This window comes from Oncorhynchus masou, chromosome 9, assembly GCF_036934945.1.
Source record: "Oncorhynchus masou masou isolate Uvic2021 chromosome 9, UVic_Omas_1.1, whole genome shotgun sequence".
Taxonomy (NCBI): Eukaryota; Metazoa; Chordata; class Actinopteri; order Salmoniformes; family Salmonidae; genus Oncorhynchus; species Oncorhynchus masou.
Genome location: NC_088220.1, coordinates 16,440,871 through 16,460,085, shown reverse-complemented (window position 1 = coordinate 16,460,085; position 19,215 = coordinate 16,440,871). Strand labels below are relative to the sequence as shown.

Genomic DNA, 19,215 nt, shown 5'->3' with positions numbered 1-19,215 from the left:
GCATTGCTTGCTGTTTGGGGTTTTAGGCTGGGTTTCTGTACAGCACTTTGAGATATCATCTGATGTACGAAGGGCTATATAAATAAATTTGATTTGATTTTGATTTGACTGAATCCTCGCCAGGCAAGGTGGGCCATGTTTTTCACCAGATTTCGTTTCACCATCTCTTATAGACCAGGTTCCCGTAACAATAAGGCCGACGCACTGTCCCGTCTCTATGATACTCGATCCCACTCCCATACTTCTGGCCTCATGTCTGGTGGCACCGGTGGTATGGGAGGTGGACGCGGACATCGAGCGGGCGTCACGGTTAGAAACCACGCCACCACAGTGTACAGTGGGCCGGAAGTACGTGCCGCTTGGTGTTCGTGACAAATTGATCCGGTGGGCCCACACGTTACCCTCCTCGGGCGGGTCATCCGGGAATTGAGAGGACGGTGCAGGGTCTTAGGGGGAGGTACTGGTGGCCCACTTTAGCTAAGGGCGTGAGGTTTTATGTCTCCTCCTGTTCGGTGTGCGCTCAGAGTAAGGCTCCTAGACACCTGCCTTAGAGGGAAGTTACAGCCCCTCCCCGTTCCACAACGGCCTTGGTCACATTTGTCGGTGAACTTCCTCACCGACCTTCCCCCGTCTCAGGGGAACACCACGATCCTGGTCATTGTGGATCGGTTTTCGAAGTCCGGCCGTCTCCTCCCGTTACCCGGTCTCCCTACGGCCCCGCAGACTGTGGAGGCCCTGTTTACCCACGTCTTCTGGCACTATGGGGTGCCTGAGGACACCGTTTCTTATCGGGGTCCCCAGTTCACGTCCCGGGTTTGGAGGGCGTTCATGGAGCGTCTGGGAGCCTCGATCAGCCTGACCTCAGCTTTTCACCCCGAGGGCAAAGGGCAGGTGGAGAGGGGGAACCAGGATGTGGGTAGGTTTCTGCGGTCATATTGCCAGGACTGGCCAGGAGAATTCCACCGCCTCCATCCTCTCCCTCCGGGTCGTCCTCGAGAACGGTGTCTGCGCGCTGCGGGAGCCGCGCGTCAGAGGGGGGGCACTGTCATGAATTCCACTGAAGGTGGCTCCTCTCTCTGTTCGGGCGGTGGTCGTCGTCACTGGTCTACTAGCTGCCACCGATCCCTTTTTTTCCTGTTGGTTTTGTCTTGATTGTTTTCACCTGTTGCTTATTTTGGTTCATCAATGGTCTATTATGGTCTATTTAAACTTCCAATGCCCGCCTGCTTTTGTGCGGGCTTATTCCTACTGTCAGTGGTGAAGTTGTTTCTCTCCTGCGTAATTTGTTTGTATGTTATTTCCTGGTTTTTGGAGACATACCTGATTTATGGTCATTGCCTGATTGTTGGCTAGACCAAGTGAAATAAACGCATCCAGCCTGACTCTACACCCACCACTCATAGAATTACGTGACATTGCAATGCTTGCAGTTAGCCACGGATTCCTACTATCTACTCATGGTTGAATTTGCGATTTCTAACTTGTTGTGTAATGTTTATGTCCAATGGCCGATGAGCACCGATACGTTTTATCTATAATTTCTCTTCATTATTAAAAGTTTATATTTAACAAGGATTAAAAAGGATTTGCCAGTAGATTGTCAATTTGATTCATGATGATGACTGCTAGCTAAGATTTTGAATGTATGATGTTGACATGATCAGTCCAATCAAAGCTACTGTAGATATAAAGTGACTTGATGTCATTTTATCTGTGACCAATGACCTTGAGCCTACTTGGATGGGCACTTCTAATGTAATCCGATGGCAGCATTTTTGAGCTCTACCCTTAGATTTGGCAGTGACGTAGTCTCCCCATGAGTGGCAGAACACTGAGACAATCACGGCGCACCTAGAGAGGATTACCAACCCCTGCCCTCAGGATTTTCCGCTGGCTGCCCCACCACCACAGAAAGCACTGAGCGAGGCTGAAACACCTGCATTTTGGAGCTGCCTTACTCAAGAAAGCAAAAAAGAGACCATGTTTGTATGCAGCTTTATTAACTCAAGGATTTTATATATATTTTTGACATTGTTTGCAAACTGATGTGATGTACTAATATCAAAATAACATGCAAAACAGGCAACTGCCCCACCACATTTTGTTTGCAAGAAATATGATGTTCAAAACAGATGGGGCTCTGCCCCAACTGCCCTGAATGACGGGTCGCCACTATCCCTGACCTAGGCCCTTCTTCCCAGATTGCTCAGTTTGTCTGGGTGGTCAGCTCTCGGACGAGTCTTGGTGGTTCCAAACTTCTTCCATTTAAGAATGATGGAGGCCACTGTGTTCTTGGGGACCTTCAATTCTGCAGAATTTATTTGGTACACTTCCCCACGGCTGTGCCTCAACACAACCCCTTTTTGGAGCTCTACGAACAATTTTTTTGACCTCATGACTTGGTGTTTGCCTTTTCAAATCATATCCAATCAATTGAAATTACCACAGGTGGACTCTAATCAAGTTGTAGAAACAGCTCAAGGATGATCAATGGAAACAGGATGCACCTGAGCTCTATTTCGAGTTTCATATCAAAGGGTCTGAATGGTTATGTAAATAAGCAATTTTTATGGTTTTATACATTTGCAAAAATATTCTAGAAAACTGTTTTTGCTTGCACATTATGGGGTATTGTGTGTAGATTTATGAGGAAATGTTTTTATTTAATCCATTTTAGAATAGAGGAAGAGGAAAAAGTCAATAGGTCTGAATACTTTCCGAAAGCACTGTGCAACTGAAGACATGAATCATGCTAACATGACATAACATAAATCCTGCTAACATGACATCACATTAATCATGCTAACATGACATCACATGCCTTGAATCTATTCTACCGCGCCCAGAAACCTGCTCCTTTTACAATCTGTTCCGAACATACTAGACGACCAGTTCTTATAGCCTTTAGCCGTACCCTTATCCTACTCCTCCTCTGTTCCTCTGGTGATGTGGAGGTTAATCCAGGCCCTGCAGTGCCTAGCTCCACTCCTATTCCCCAGGCGCTCTTATTTGTTGACTTCTGCATGTTCTGTTTCTGTTTCATGCATCTTAACATTAGAAGCCTCCTCCCTAAGTTTTTTTTATTCACTGCTTTAGCACACTCCGCCAACCCGGATGTCCTAGCCATGTCTGAATCCTGGCTTAGGAAGGCCACCAAAAACACTGAAATTTCCATCCCTAACTATAACATTTTCCAACAAAATAGAACTGCCAAAGGGGGCGGAGTTGCAATCTACTGCAGATATAGCCTGCAGAGTTCTGTCTTACTATCCAGGTCTGTGCCCAAACAATTTCCACTTTTAAAAAGCCACTTTTCCAGAAACAAGTCTCTCACCGTTGCCGCTTGCTACAGACCACCTTCTGCCCCCAGCTGTGCCCTGGACACCATATGTGAATTGATTGCCCCCATCTATCTTCAGAGTTCGTGCTGTTAGGTGGTTAGGACCTAAACTGGGACATGCTTAACACCCCAGCCATCCTACAATCTAAGCTTGATGCCCTCCATCTCACACAAATGATCAATGAACCAACCAGGTACAACCCCAAATCCTTTAACATGGGCACCCTCATAGATATCATCCTAACCAACCCTCCCTCCAAATACACCTCTGCTGTCTTCAACAAGGATCTCAGCAATCACTGCCTCATTGCCTGCGTCCGTGATGGGTCTGCGGTCAAATGACCAACCGTCATAACAGTCAAATGCTCCCTAAAACACTTCAGCGAGCAGGCCTTTCTAGTCAACCTGGCCCGGGTATCCTGGAAGGATATTGACCTCATTCCATCAGTAGAAGATGCGTGGTTATTCTTTAAAAGTGCTTTCCTCATCATCTTAAATAAGCATGCACCATTCAAAAAATGTAGAACCAGGAACAGATATAGCCCTTGGTTCCCTCCAGAACTGACTGCCCTTGACCAGCACAAACACATCCTGTGGCATACTGCATTAGCATCGAATAGCCCCCGCGATATGCAACTTTTCAGGGAAGTTAGGAACCAATATACACAGGCAGTTAGGAAAACAAAGGCTAGCTTTTTCAAACAGAAATTTGCATCCTGCAGCACAAACTCGAAAATTGTATGGGACACTAAAGTCCATGGAGAATAAGAGCACCTCCTCCCAGCTGCCCACTGCACTGAGGCTAGGAAACACTGTCAACACTGATAAATCTGCGATAATTGAGAATTTCAATAAGTAATTTTCTATGGCTGGCCACGCTTTCCACCTGGCCACCCCTACCCTGTCAAAAGCCCTGCACCCCCCACAGCAACTTTTTCAAGCCTCCCCATTTCTCCTTCACCCAAATCCAGATAGCTGATGATCTGAAAGAGCTGCAAAATCTGGACCCCTACAAATCAGCCGGGCTAGAACGCTGGACGGTTCTGACTTAGAATATGTGGACAACTACAAATACTTAGGTGTCTGGACTCTCCTTCCAGACTCACATTAAGCATCTCCAATCCAAAATTACATCTAGAATCGGCTTCCTGTTTTGCAACAAAGCATCCTTCACTCATGCTGCCAAACATACCCTCGTAAAACTGACTATCCTGCCGATCCTTGACATCAGCGATGTCATTTACAAAATAGCCTCTATCACTCTACTCAGCAAATTGGATGCAGTCTATCACAGTGCCATTTTGTCACCAAAGCCCCATATACTACCCACCACTGCAATCTGTATGCTCTCGTTGGCTGGCCCTCGTCTCATATTCGTCGACAAACCCCCTGGCTCCAGGTCATCAATAAGTCTTTGCTAGGTAAAGCCCCGCCTTATCTCAGGTCTCTGGTCACCATAGCAGCACCCACCCGTAGCATGAGCTCCAGCAGGTATATTTCACTGGTCACCCCCAAAGCCAATTCCCCTTTGGCCGCCTTTCCTTCCAGTTCTCTGCTGCCAATGACAGAAACTAATTGCAAAAATCACTGAAGCTGGAGACTCATATCTCCCTCACTAACTTTAAGCACCAGTTGTCAGAGCAGCTCACAGATCACTGCACCTGTACATATCCCATCAGTAATTAGCCCATCCAACCACCTCATCCACATACTGTTATTCAGTTGTTTTTTTTCTTTCTCCTTTGCACCCCAGTATCTCTACTTGCACATTCATCTTCTGCACATCTATCACTCAAAGGTAAGGCATATATTATATCGCTATTTCTGACTTCCGTGTCACAACTGCCTGGTTGAAATATGATTTGTCATGCATTTGTATGCAGGGCCTCAGATAATCGCATGGTTTGCTTTCGCCGTAAAGCCTTTTTGAAATCTGACACCTTGGCTGTATTAACAAGAAGTTAAGCTATATTTTGATGAATAACACATATATTTTCAAGAATGCAAAATATTTGAATTTAGTATTTTGAAATTTCACGCTCTGCAATATCACCGGATGTTGGCCTGGTGGGACGCTACTGTCCCACGTATGCGTAAGAAGTTAATTGCTAAACTGTAATTATTTCGCTACTATGGCCTATTGATTGCCTTACCTCCCTTATCTTACCTCATTTGCACACACTGTATATAGACTTTTTATATTGTGTTATTGACTGTATGTTTGTTTACTCCATGTGTAACTCTGTGTTGTTGTTTGTGTTGCACTGCTTTGCTTTATCTTGACCAGCTCACTGTTGTAAATGAGAACTTGTTCGCTACTAGCCTACCTGGTTAAATAAAGGTGAAATAAAAAATACTATTAAGTCATGCTAACATGACAGCTCATAAATCATGCTAACATGACATCTCTCTGACAAGAATGGAAGAACACTGACAACACACACAGACACACATTCCCTTCAGCGTTTCCTCTTCTTTGTTTTGTTGTTAACTGCTACTTTAGTCTGTTTCTAACCAGATGGAAACATGGGACATGTCATATCTATAGGCAGGGATCACTGGGTATGTGAGTGCTGGTACTACTAATGCAGCAGGCCTAGAACACTTTATTATTAGAAACAATAAACACCTATTCATTCCATTTGTTTTCACATTGATGAATTGCCAATGGACTTTTATGTGGATAATTCATCATGTACATTTCAATGAGGGAGTCTAGACTGTCAGGGACAATCAATGCTAGCTGCTGTCTGGTCACACACACTGAGATGAAACCATGCATGTCACATCAGGAGATTGTCGAGCACAGTGTGTCACACAAAATATTGTTTTATCTGAAAGTTTTCTCACCCTCTCTCCCACGCACCCTCTCTGTGTCTCTCCATCTCACCCTCTCTGTGTCTCTCCATCTCACCCTCTCTCCCACTAACCCTCTCTGTGTCTCTCCATCTCACCCTCTCTCCCACTAACCCTCTCTGTGTCTCTCCATCTCACCCTCTCTTTCTCACCTTCTTTCTTTCAGTCAGTTTCAGTCTGCATCATTCAGCCTTGATGAAATTAAATGTCTGCCTCCAGAATTCCCCCATATGGTGACATAAAGTCTGTCTTTTCTCTGCTGGGAGACCACCCGCCCGCCCCCAGTCCCAGTCATTCCTCTGTGTTCTTGAGCCTGGATCACCCGCCTCCACCTCTCAGAGGAATTAAAGAATCCCAGAATCAACAGGAAATCATTGACCAACCTTCTCCTGGGCCCCTTGACCTTTGAGCCCTTACATGTGTGAATCGCTGGGAAAGTTCTAGAAACAGAACTCCTCAATCATTAATTCATAGGCCTCATAAAGGAGTGGGATGATGCTCCCACAGAGATAAATCTTATAATGTAGTGATCTTATGATGAAATATATGATTATTATACAACGCCACCCAACAGTGTATCGACCCCGAGGGACAAATGGTGCTTAGCTATAACTACTTAGCTATACACTGAGATAGGCCAGGTGAGGTGTTCATTTCAAAAGCAATTAAGACAGGATGTTATTGGGTATTGGCTTAAGATGTTTTCCAAGACATCCATAGGAATGTGACCCATGGATGCCGGACACTAGCTTATTTCTACCTCGACATTGACCTAATTAGGCCTACATAAATTCAATCACAGCTAACCAAGAATCTTAATTTGGCTAAAGAGAGGTTTCTCCATCTCCCAACATGAGATTGGTCAATCAATCCTAACCACACTGTCAACTAAACACATCCTGTGTGTCAACTGTGGCATATTGGCCCCATCCAATGGTGAAAGTGAACTATTGCACACAATCACAGCTGTGGTCTATGATTAGGGCCAGTTGTACACGATCACAGCTGTGTTCAATGATTAGGGACAGTTGTAGACGATCACAGCTGTGGCCAATGATTAGGGACTGTTGTAGATGATCACAGCTGTGGCCAATGATTAGGGACAGTTGTACACGATCACAGCTGTAGTCTATGACTAGGGACAGTTGTACACGATCACAGCTGTAGTCTATGACTAGGGACAGTTGTACACGATCACAGCTGTAGTCTATGACTAGGGACAGTTGTACACGATCACAGCTGTAGTCTATGACTAGGGACAGTTGTACACGATCACAGCTGTAGTCTATGACTAGGGACAGTTGTACACGATCACAGCTGTAGTCTATGACTAGGGCCAGTTGTACACGATCACAGCTGTAGTCTATGACTAGGGACAGTTGTACACGATCACAGCTGTAGCCAATGATTAGGGCCAGTTGTACACGATCACAGCTGTAGTCTATGACTAGGGCCAGTTGTACACGATCACAGCTGTAGTCTATGACTAGGGACAGTTGTACACGATCACAGCTGTAGTCTATGACTAGGGACAGTTGTACACGATCACAGCTGTAGTCTATGACTAGGGCCAGTTGTACACGATCACAGCTGTAGTCTATGACTAGGGACAGTTGTACACGACCACAGCTGTAGTCTATGACTAGGGACAGTTGTACACGATCACAGCTGTAGTCTATGATTAGGGCCAGTTGTACACGATCACAGCTGTGGCCAATGATTAGGGACAGTTGTACCTGATCACAGCTGTAGTCTATGACTAGGGCCAGTTGTACACGATCACAGCTGTAGTCTATGACTAGGGACAGTTGTACACGATCACAGCTGTGGCCAATGATTAGGGCCAGTTGTACACGATCACAGCTGTAGTCTATGACTAGGGCCAGTTGTACACGATCACAGCTGTAGTCTATGACTAGGGAGTCTAGACTTGTACACGATCACAGCTGTAGTCTATGACTAGGGACAGTTGTACACGATCACAGCTGTAGTCTATGACTAGGGACAGTTGTACACGATCACAGCTGTAGTCTATGACTAGGGACAGTTGTACACGATCACAGCTGTAGTCTATGACTAGGGACAGTTGTACACGATCACAGCTGTAGTCTATGACTAGGGCCAGTTGTACACGATCACAGCTGTAGTCTATGATTAGGGCCAGTTGTACACGATCACAGCTGTGGCCAATGATTAGGGACAGTTGTACCTGATCACAGCTGTAGTCTATGACTAGGGCCAGTTGTACACGATCACAGCTGTAGTCTATGACTAGGGACAGTTGTACACGATCACAGCTGTGGCCAATGATTAGGGCCAGTTGTACACGATCACAGCTGTAGTCTATGACTAGGGCCAGTTGTACACGATCACAGCTGTAGTCTATGACTAGGGCCCGTTGTACACGATCACAGCTGTAGTCTATGACTAGGGACAGTTGTACACGATCACAGCTGTAGTCTATGACTAGGGCCAGTTGTACACGATCACAGCTGTAGTCTATGACTAGGGCCCGTTGTACACGATCACAGCTGTAGTCTATGACTAGGGACAGTTGTACACGATCACAGCTGTAGTCTATGACTAGGGCCAGTTGTACACGACCACAGCTGTAGTCTATGACTAGGGCCAGTTGTTTTGGTTGGTTATTTGTTTTATTTTTATACCAGTGTTTTCACCATTGTCCACTAGGTTTGCTGCAGGTAGAAAATCCTAGGAAATCCATCATTGTCTGGTTGTGTGTGAGTGTTCGGTGGGGAGGCTTCCTTTACTAATCTTAATTGCACAAAGCCGATTGTTTGGCAGGGAAAACTATTTGTAGACCAGTGATTCTATACCTAATTTTGCTCAAACTGATCCTCTCCAATGGACTCGGAAGTGGTAGCTAAAAATGTGTAATTTAGGGAAGATTAGGGTGGCAAGAGCAGGGTAGCCTAGTGGTTAGAGTGGTGGACTAGTAACTGGAAGTTACTAACCTGTTTGCAAGTTCAAACCCCCAAGCTGACAGGGTACAAACCTGAACAGGCAGTTGACCAATTGTTCCTAGGCTGCCATTGAAAATAAGAATTTGTTCTTGCCTAGTTAAATAATGGTAGAGTATTAAACAATAAAAAAGCATACTCCCCGCACCTGCTTTGGTAAAAAGCTGAGAGATGGGGCTGGAGGAATGTAACCTCTTAAATGCAAAGATATCCATGATATCAAAATTATAGTTTAATTTTAACCATGTTTTGAGTATATATAAATCCACATTTACATTTGGGGTTCTGGTGGGGTATGAACTGAAATCATTAGGCATTTAAGTTATATTGTTGAAGAATATTGGGTACTTATAATTAAATGAAGTCCAAAAACTGCTGATTGCCCCCTTTAAAGGGTAGAGTCAATGATAACAACCCGACCGGGTTTCGAACCCAAATCCAAATATCAAACCCACACATATAACCATTACGCCAAAAAGTTTAACAGGGACTGCCTGTGTGAATGCAAATATAGAAGCTTGCTTTTCAAACCTCAGTTCTTCACCATTAGATGTAAATAACGTCTAAACGCTATTTATCCTGGTCTAAAACACCGATGTATGGGATGTAAACTGTGCATATGTGCTGATAAAATAGAAGGCTGTATCATGTCGTAGTGAAATTAAATCATCTGCTATACACCGGATACAAAGTTGCGCCGAGAAATTGTTACATTGACACTTTTCCGCGATAAACTGTATTCGTCTACAATTATTGTAAACTCACTCCATCAACGTCATTCACTGAGCTGCGGCTGCGCTTTCCAAAGTAGTTCGAGTAGTGTTAGAGACAGCAGAATGCGTGGGGGCGACATTCGAGTATTTTCGTAATCTCACACTGCAGGAATGTTAAACCCGTCTCTGAGCTCGGCCGTTGGTGACGAGGTCGTGGAGGCCGGGCAAACTTGTTGAATGAAGGTTGTTTTCTGTGTTGACACGGTGATCCTGAAAGCCCCCGGCCGATAGATCCACATATTCCAATGTAAAATTAAACAAATGAAAGAGGAGGAGCCGAAACTCATTTATTTACAGATTAGGCTACACGATGTAGAGTAGAGACTCCGTGCAGCGGGAGCACGAGATTGGTGAGCAGCAGACGTTTTCCTAGGTTGATTTACATTTTGCACGGAGCAGGAAAGCAAAAGTTAAATATTTTCTGGCATCATCATTCCCCCTAGAAATAGGCTATGGGGACATCTGATACCATGATAAATAATACGTGCCTGTCCTTTCACCACACAATCGATTTTATAGCGACAGTTCGGATACTGCCATTGGTGCAGTAACTTCACTTTGTCTACTATTCTTGGAAGAGCAGAGCAGAAAGAAACCGATTTCGTTTTTATTATAGACAATCCTTGTCAATCAGTAGGCTACTGTCGCCATCTGATGCATGAGCGATGCAGCCAGAACACAACAGTAACCCCTATACTAGACAGGATGAGGGGGGGATCAACGGGATAGGAGACAATCAGACCGAGGAGGAAGCATTGAGCTGCGAGCCGCCGACCGAACACTGTGATGAGGCTACTGCAGACTCTGAAATGGCGCACAACGGTGGTTCTCCCCAAGACCAGGAGAATCAGCAAGCACAGGAGGACCAGGGGCAGGACCTGGGAGATGGCGAATGCAAGATCCCACATGAGGACAGCATTATCCAGCTAATAGAGGCTGGATGTCTCGATAGTAAACCCGGTGTGTCCCCGAATTCCCAGTCTCAGTCCTCGGCACCAGGGCAGAGCCCCGGGTTCGTCCCACCCGAGGGTGGGTTCGGCTGGTTAGTAGTTTTCGCTGCTACCTGGTGTAATGGATCCATTTTCGGGATACAGAACTCCTTCGGTATCCTCCACATGATGCTGGTGGAAGACCACGCAGACCCCAATGACAAAACGTCGCAGTTTAAAGTAGGTGAGTCTGTCCTATGACGGTTGCACCTGTTAAAATGAGCCTATGAGCCTACTGATGGTGACTTACTGTTGAAGATGATCGAGAATGGTCAAATAAACATAGCCAGAACCAGAAGAATGCTCAGCATTGTCTCAAGACGATATTGAAGTAAAACATAAAATGAAAAATGTCATTATTGATCATACCCATCTTTGCAGCTTCGACCCCCAAGCCATCTTTGCTGTGATGAGAATTTAGGCGACTACTTCAGTCTCATCATCATTATCATCTGTTTGAAGACTTCAAGTTAATATATAGACTATACCTATGCCATATAGCACCAGAGTTTCCTTGCATTAACTTTCTGATCACGGCTCTAATTCTGTCATACCGCTGGATAACATATCGTTCTCATGTTGTTGTCCTTATGTTCTCCTCATATTGTTAATGTATTTTCCACGTGACAAAGTCGCAAGTGTGTGTCACTAAAATAAGCCCTCTGGTTGCCTGTCAGTTTTACCAAAGCCCCCTGTTGTATTGTGTCCTCAATCTTCACCTCTAACCTGTTTAGGACTTAATGGGCTTTTTTTTCCATAACACACACATACAGTTCTTTTGCCTCACTACACCAGGGCCATATGTACTCACAAAGCATCTCAGAGTAGGCATGCTGATCAAGGATCAGTTCCCATCCTGTCCATGTGATCTAATGCATTATGATCTACAGTATGAGGAACAACTCTTAGTGTATACAGGCCCTGATGCATGCCAGGGATGTGCAGTTAGTTAGTTTTTCTATAAATGATTCACAATGGGTGAGGAGGGAGGAAGGACAGGCATTTTGGGATAGGTGAGGCTGTAGTCTGTCCACGGCTCAGTTATCATTGAGCTGCAGCTCAGTTAGAGTTCATGTTTAACAGCTTAGTAGTCACCATGACACATTGAGTTGTCTCAACCACTTAAATTGTTAGGATGAAACATGTTTGTGGCTATAAAGAAATCCAATTGTCTTCTCTCTAACACTCTCTCAATTCTCAGAATGGGTCTGATGTAGGCCTAGGTTCATTGTTAACTCTGTATACATTCTTGGAATGGAAGTGTACACATGCGCAGGTTTTCAACTGAAACTTTTAGGTCATTATCCACTGGAGAGTCCTTTCCTCGTTCGCAAAACAACAACCCCTGTGTAATCTGATGACAATTGTCAAGACCTCTCCCTCTCATTTTTTCCTTCGTTAAAACTTTTTCATGTTTGGGTCCATCCAGGATCCTGATTTCTAATCTTGAAAAACTGTTATCGTATCAAAAGGGATTAGATTAGTGAGCTGCAGTCAGATCCCTAAGCAAGTCTAGCTCGCCCCGGCAAACTTCGGTGCAGAAGGGGCTTATAGACTGCCTGGCACAGAATCACATTTCTCAGCTGAGCCCACCCTAAGTGCAGTGCCTAGGCCAGTACCCACTCCTAATACCTCTTCAGAGTGAGACATAAAGTAGAATTTACATTGATGCAAACTCTGTGAAATCAATGCCCATTGCCAAGATGGCGCTGGAGAAGAAGGCTTGATGTTTTACGTGTTCCTATCCAATTGTGTGTTTTTGTTGGGTTCTTTGCATTGTTTGTATCTTATTTTTTTAAACTTATTTTGTACAGTATGTTGCTGCGACCGTCTCTTATGACCGAAAATAACCTCTGGACATCAGAACTGCGATTACTCTCCACGATCTGGAATAATCAATTTTTTTCCTTTAACGAGTCCGACAAGCCCGACGTGAATTACATACTGCTTTCCCGGGAACAGGCCCAGAGCCCCATCATTTGGGTGAAGAGAAGGCCGAGAAAAAGAGGCAGGAGGGCGGGCTGCCTTCTGAGAATTCATAGGCGATCAAATAAACCCCCACTGCCTTCCATTCTGCTAGAAAATCTTTGGAAAATAAAATCGATGACCGAAGGGACATTCAAAACTGTAATATCTTATGCTTCACGGAGTCGTGGCTGAACAACAACATTATCAACATACAGTTTGTTATATACTGTATCGGCAGGATAGAACAGCGGCATCTGGTAAGACAAGGGGCGGCGGACTATGTATTGTTGTAAATAACAGCTTGTGCACAATATCTAAGGAAGTCTCGAGGTTTCGCCTGAGGTAGAGTATCTCATGATAAGCTGTAGACCACACTATCTACATAGAGTTTTCATATGTATTTTTCATAGCTGTCTACATACAACCACAGACTGAGGCTGGCACTAAGCCCGCACTCAATGAGCTGTATTACGCCATAAGCAAACAAGAAAACACTCACCCAGAGGTGGTGCTCCTAGTGGCCATGGACTTTACTGACAATACCATAGGCTACTGTACTGACGTTACCATAGGCTACTGTACTGACATTGCAATAGGCTATTGTACTGACATTCCCATACTGACGTTACCATAGGCTACTGTACTGACGTTACCATAGGCTACTGTACTGACGTAACCGTAGGCTACTGTACTGATGTTACCATACTGACGTTACCATAGGCTACTGTACTGACGTTACCATAGGCTACTGTACTGATGTTACTGTAGGCTACTGTACTGACGGTACCATAGGCTACTGTACTGATGTTACTGTAGGCTACTGTACTGACGTTACCATACTGATGTTACCGTAGGCTACTGTACTGACGTTACCGTAGGCAACTCTACTGACGTTACCATACTGACGTTACCATAGTCTACTGTACTGATGTTACCATAGGCTACTGTACTGATGTTACCGTAGGCTACTGTACTGACGTTACCATAGGCTACTGTACTGATGTTACTGTAGGCTACTGTACTGATGTTACTGTAGGCTACTGTACTGATGTTACTGTAGGCTACTGTACTGATGTTACTGTAGGCTACTGTACTGACGTTACCATAGGCTACTATACTGATGTTACTGTAGTCTACTGTACTGATGTTACCATAGGCTACTGTACTGATGTTACCATAGGCTACTGTACTGACGTTACCGTAGGCTACTGTACTGACGTTACCATAGGCTACTGTACTGATGTTACTGTAGGCTACTGTACTGATGTTACTGTAGGCTACTGTACTGATGTTACTGTAGGCTACTGTACTGACGGTACCATAGGCTACTGTACTGATGTTACTGTAGGCTACTGTACTGACGTTACCATACTGACGTTACCGTAGGCTACTGTACTGACGTTACCGTAGGCAACTGTACTGACGTTACCATACTGACGTTACCATAGTCTACTGTACTGATGTTACCATAGGCTACTGTACTGATGTTACCGTAGGCTACTGTACTGATGTTACTGTAGGCTACTGTACTGATGTTACTGTAGGCTACTGTACTGATGTTACTGTAGGCTACTGTACTGATGTTACTGTAGGCTACTGTACTGACGTTACCATACTGACGTTACCATAGTCTACTGTACTGATGTTACCATAGGCTACTGTACTGACGTTACCATAGGCTACTGTACTGACGGTACCATACTCTACTGTACTGACGTTACTGTAAGCTACTGTACTGACGTTACCATACTGACGTTACCATAGGCTACTGTACTGACGTTACCATAGTCTACAGTACTGACGTTACCATAGGCTACTGTACTGATGTTACCATAGGCTACTGTACTGATGTTACCGTAGGCTACTGTACTGACGTTACCGTAGGCTACTATACTGACGTTACTGTAGGCTACTGTACTGACGTTACCGTAGGCTACTGTACTGATGTTACTCTAGGCTACTGTACTGATGTTACTGTAGGCTACTGTACTGATGTTACTGTAGGCTACTGTACTGACTGTACCATAGGCTACTGTACTGATGTTACTGTAGGCTACTGTACTGACGTTACCATAGGCTACTGTACTGACGTTACCATAGGCTACTGTACTGACGTTACCATAGTCTACTGTACTGACGTTACTGTAGGCTACTGTACTGACGTTACCATACTGACGTTACCATAGGCTACTGTACTGACGTTACCATAGTCTACTGTACTGATGTAACTGTAGGTTACTGTACTGACGTTACCATAGGCTACTGTACTGATGTTACTGTAGGCTACTGTACTGACGTTACCATAGGCTACTGTACTGACGTTACCATAGTCTACTGTACTGATGTTACTGTAGGTTACTGTACTGACATTAAGATAGGCTATTGTACTGACATTCCCATACTGACGTTACCATAGGCTACTGTACTGACGTTACTGTAGGCTACTGTACTGACGTTACCATACTGACATTACCATACTGACGTTACTGTAGGCTACTGTACTGATGTTACCGTAGGCTACTGTACTGACATTCCCATACTGATGTTACCATACTGACGTTACCATAGGCTACTGTACTGACGTTGCCGTAGGCTACTGTACTGATGTTACCATACTGACGTTATCATAGGCTACTGTACTGATGGTACCGTAGGCTGCTGTACTGACGTTACCATAGGCTACTGTACTGATGGTACTGTAGGCAACTGTACTGACAGTACCATAGGCTACTGTACTGATGTTACCATAGGCTACTGTACTGACGTTACCATAGGCTACTATACTGATGTTACTGTAGGTTACTGTACTGACGTTACCATAGGCTACTGTACTGACGTTATCATAGTCTGCTGTACTGATGGTACTGTAGGCTACTGTACTGATGTTACCATAGTCTACTGTACTAACATTACTATACTGACGGTACCGTAGGCTACTCTACTGACAGGACCTTAGGTTACTGTACTGACATTACCATAGGCTACTGTACTGATGTAACTGTAGGCTACTGTACTGGCGTTACCATAGGCTACTGTACTGACGTTACCATAGTCTACTGTACTGACGTTACTGTAGGCTACTGTACTGACGTTACCATACTGACGTTACTGTAGGCTACTGTACTGACGTTACCATGCTGACGTTACTGTAGGCTACTGTACTGACGTTACCATACTGACGTTACCATAGGCTACTGTACTGACGTTACCATAGTCCACTGTACTGACGTTACCATAGTCTACTGTACTGATGTTACTGTAGGCTACTCTACTGACGTTACCATAGTCTACTGTACTGATGTTACTGTAGGCTACTGTACTGACGTTACCATACTGACGTTACCGTAGGCTACTGTACTGACGTTACCGTAGGCAACTGTACTGACGTTACCATACTGACGTTACCATAGTCTACTGTACTGATGTTACCATAGGCTACTGTACTGATGTTACCGTAGGCTACTGTACTGACGTTACCGTAGGCTACTGTACTGACGTTACCGTAGGCTACTGTACTGACGTTACCGTAGGCTACTGTACTGATGTTACTGTAGGCTACTGTACTGATGTTACTGTAGGCTACTGTACTGACGTTACCATACTGACGTTACCATAGTCTACTGTACTGATGTTACCATAGGCTACTGTACTGACGGTACCATAGGCTACTGTACTGATGTTACTGTAGGCTACTGTACTGACGTTACCATAGTCTACTGTACTGACGTTACCATAGTCTACTGTACTGGCGTTACTGTAAGCTACTGTACTGACGTTACCATACTGGCGTTACCATAGGCTACTGTACTGACGTTACCATAGTCTACAGTACTGACGTTACCATAGTCTACTGTACTGATGTTACCATAGGCTACTGTACTGATGTTACCGTAGGCTACTGTACTGGCGTTACCGTAGGCTACTATACTGACGTTACTGTAGGCTACTGTACTGACGTTACCGTAGGCTACTGTACTGATGTTACTCTAGGCTACTGTACTGATGTTACTGTAGGCTACTGTACTGATGTTACTGTAGGCTACTGTACTGACTGTACCATAGGCTACTGTACTGATGTTACTGTAGGCTACTGTACTGACGTTACCATAGGCTACTGTACTGACGTTACCATAGGCTACTGTACTGACGTTACCATAGTCTACTGTACTGACGTTACTGTAGGCTACTGTACTGACGTTACCATACTGACGTTACCATAGGCTACTGTACTGACGTTACCATAGTCTACTGTACTGATGTAACTGTAGTCTACTCTACTGACGTTACCATAGTCTACTGTACTGATGTTACTGTAGGTTACTGTACTGACGTTACCATAGGCTACTGTACTGATGTTACTGTAGGCTACTGTACTGACGTTACCATAGGCTACTGTACTGACGTTACCATAGTCTACTGTACTGATGTTACTGTAGGTTACTGTACTTACATTGCAATAGGCTATTGTACTGACATTCCCATACTGACGTTACCATAGGCTACTGTACTGACGTTACTGTAGGCTACTGTACTGACGTTACCATACTGACATTACCATACTGACGTTACTGTAGGCTACTGTACTGATGTTACCGTAGGCTACTGTACTGACATTCCCATACTGATGTTACCATACTGACGTTACCATAGGCTACTGTACTGACGTTGCCGTAGGCTACTGTACTGATGTTACCATACTGACGTTATCATAGGCTACTGTACTGATGGTACCGTAGGCTGCTGTACTGACGTTACCATAGGCTACTGTACTGATGGTACTGTAGGCAACTGTACTGACAGTACCATAGGCTACTGTACTGATGTTACCATAGGCTACTGTACTGACGTTACCATAGGCTACTGTACTGATGTTACTGTAGGTTACTGTACTGACGTTACCATAGGCTACTGTACTGACGTTATCATAGTCTGCTGTACTGATGGTACTGTAGGCTACTGTACTGATGTTACCATAGTCTACTGTACTAACATTACTATACTGACGGTACCGTAGGCTACTCTACTGACAGGACCTTAGGTTACTGTACTGACATTACCATAGGCTACTGTACTGATGTAACTGTAGGCTACTGTACTGACGTTACCATAGGCTACTGTACTGACGTTACCATAGTCTACTGTACTGACGTTACTGTAGGCTACTGTACTGACGTTACCATACTGACGTTACTGTAGGCTACTGTACTGACGTTACCATGCTGACGTTACTGTAGGCTACTGTACTGACGTTACCATACTGACGTTACCATAGGCTACTGTACTGACGTTACCATAGTCCACTGTACTGACGTTACCATAGTCTACTGTACTGACGTTACTGTAGGTTACTGTACTGACGTAACCATACTGACGTTACCATAGGCTACTGTACTGACGTTACCATAGTCTACTGTACTGATGTTACTGTAGGCTACTCTACTGACGTTACCATAGTCTACTGTACTGATGGGGTCCTGTGTGGCTCAGTCGGTAGAGCATGTACTGCGCTTACTGCCAAGCGTCGTGGGTTCGATTCCCGCTGGGACCACCCATATGTAAAAGTAGTGGCCCCAGCCGACTTGTAAGTCGCTTTGGACAAAAGCGTCTGCTAAATGGGATATATTTATTTTTATTTATTTTATGTTACTGTAGGCTACTGTACTGACGTTACCATACTGACGTTACCGTAGGCTACTGTACTGACGTTACCGTAGGCAACTGTACTGACGTTACCATACTGACGTTACCATAGTCTACTGTACTGATGTTACCATAGGCTACTGTACTGATGTTACCGTAGGCTACTGTACTGACGTTACCGTAGGCTACTGTACTGACGTTACCGTAGGCTACTGTACTGACGTTACCGTAGGCTACTGTACTGATGTTACTGTAGGCTACTGTACTGATGTTACTGTAGGCTACTGTACTGACGTTACCATACTGACGTTACCATAGTCTACTGTACTGATGTTACCATAGGCTACTGTACTGACGGTACCATAGGCTACTGTACTGATGTTACTGTAGGCTACTGTACTGACGTTACCATAGTCTACTGTACTGACGTTACCATAGTCTACTGTACTGACGTTACTGTAAGCTACTGTACTGACGTTACCATACTGACGTTACCATAGGCTACTGTACTGACGTTACCATAGTCTACAGTACTGACGTTACCATAGGCTACTGTACTGATGTTACCATAGGCTACTGTACTGATGTTACCGTAGTCTACTGTACTGACGTTACCGTAGGCTACTATACTGACGTTACTGTAGGCTACTGTACTGACGTTACCGTAG

At 44.5% G+C, this 19,215-nt stretch overlaps 1 protein-coding gene across 1 annotated transcript in view; it reads left to right on the top strand.

Annotated features, from left to right (window-relative positions):
- The first annotated feature begins 10,167 nt into the window (after positions 1-10,167).
- LOC135545569 (monocarboxylate transporter 8-like) overlaps positions 10,168-19,215 on the top strand; it is a 43,687-nt gene continuing 34,639 nt past the window's right edge. The window contains exon 1 of the mRNA XM_064973272.1: positions 10,168-11,123. Within this exon, the coding sequence (XP_064829344.1) occupies positions 10,616-11,123 (508 nt within the window). The 5' untranslated portion in view covers positions 10,168-10,615. The remainder of the gene's footprint in view (positions 11,124-19,215) is intronic.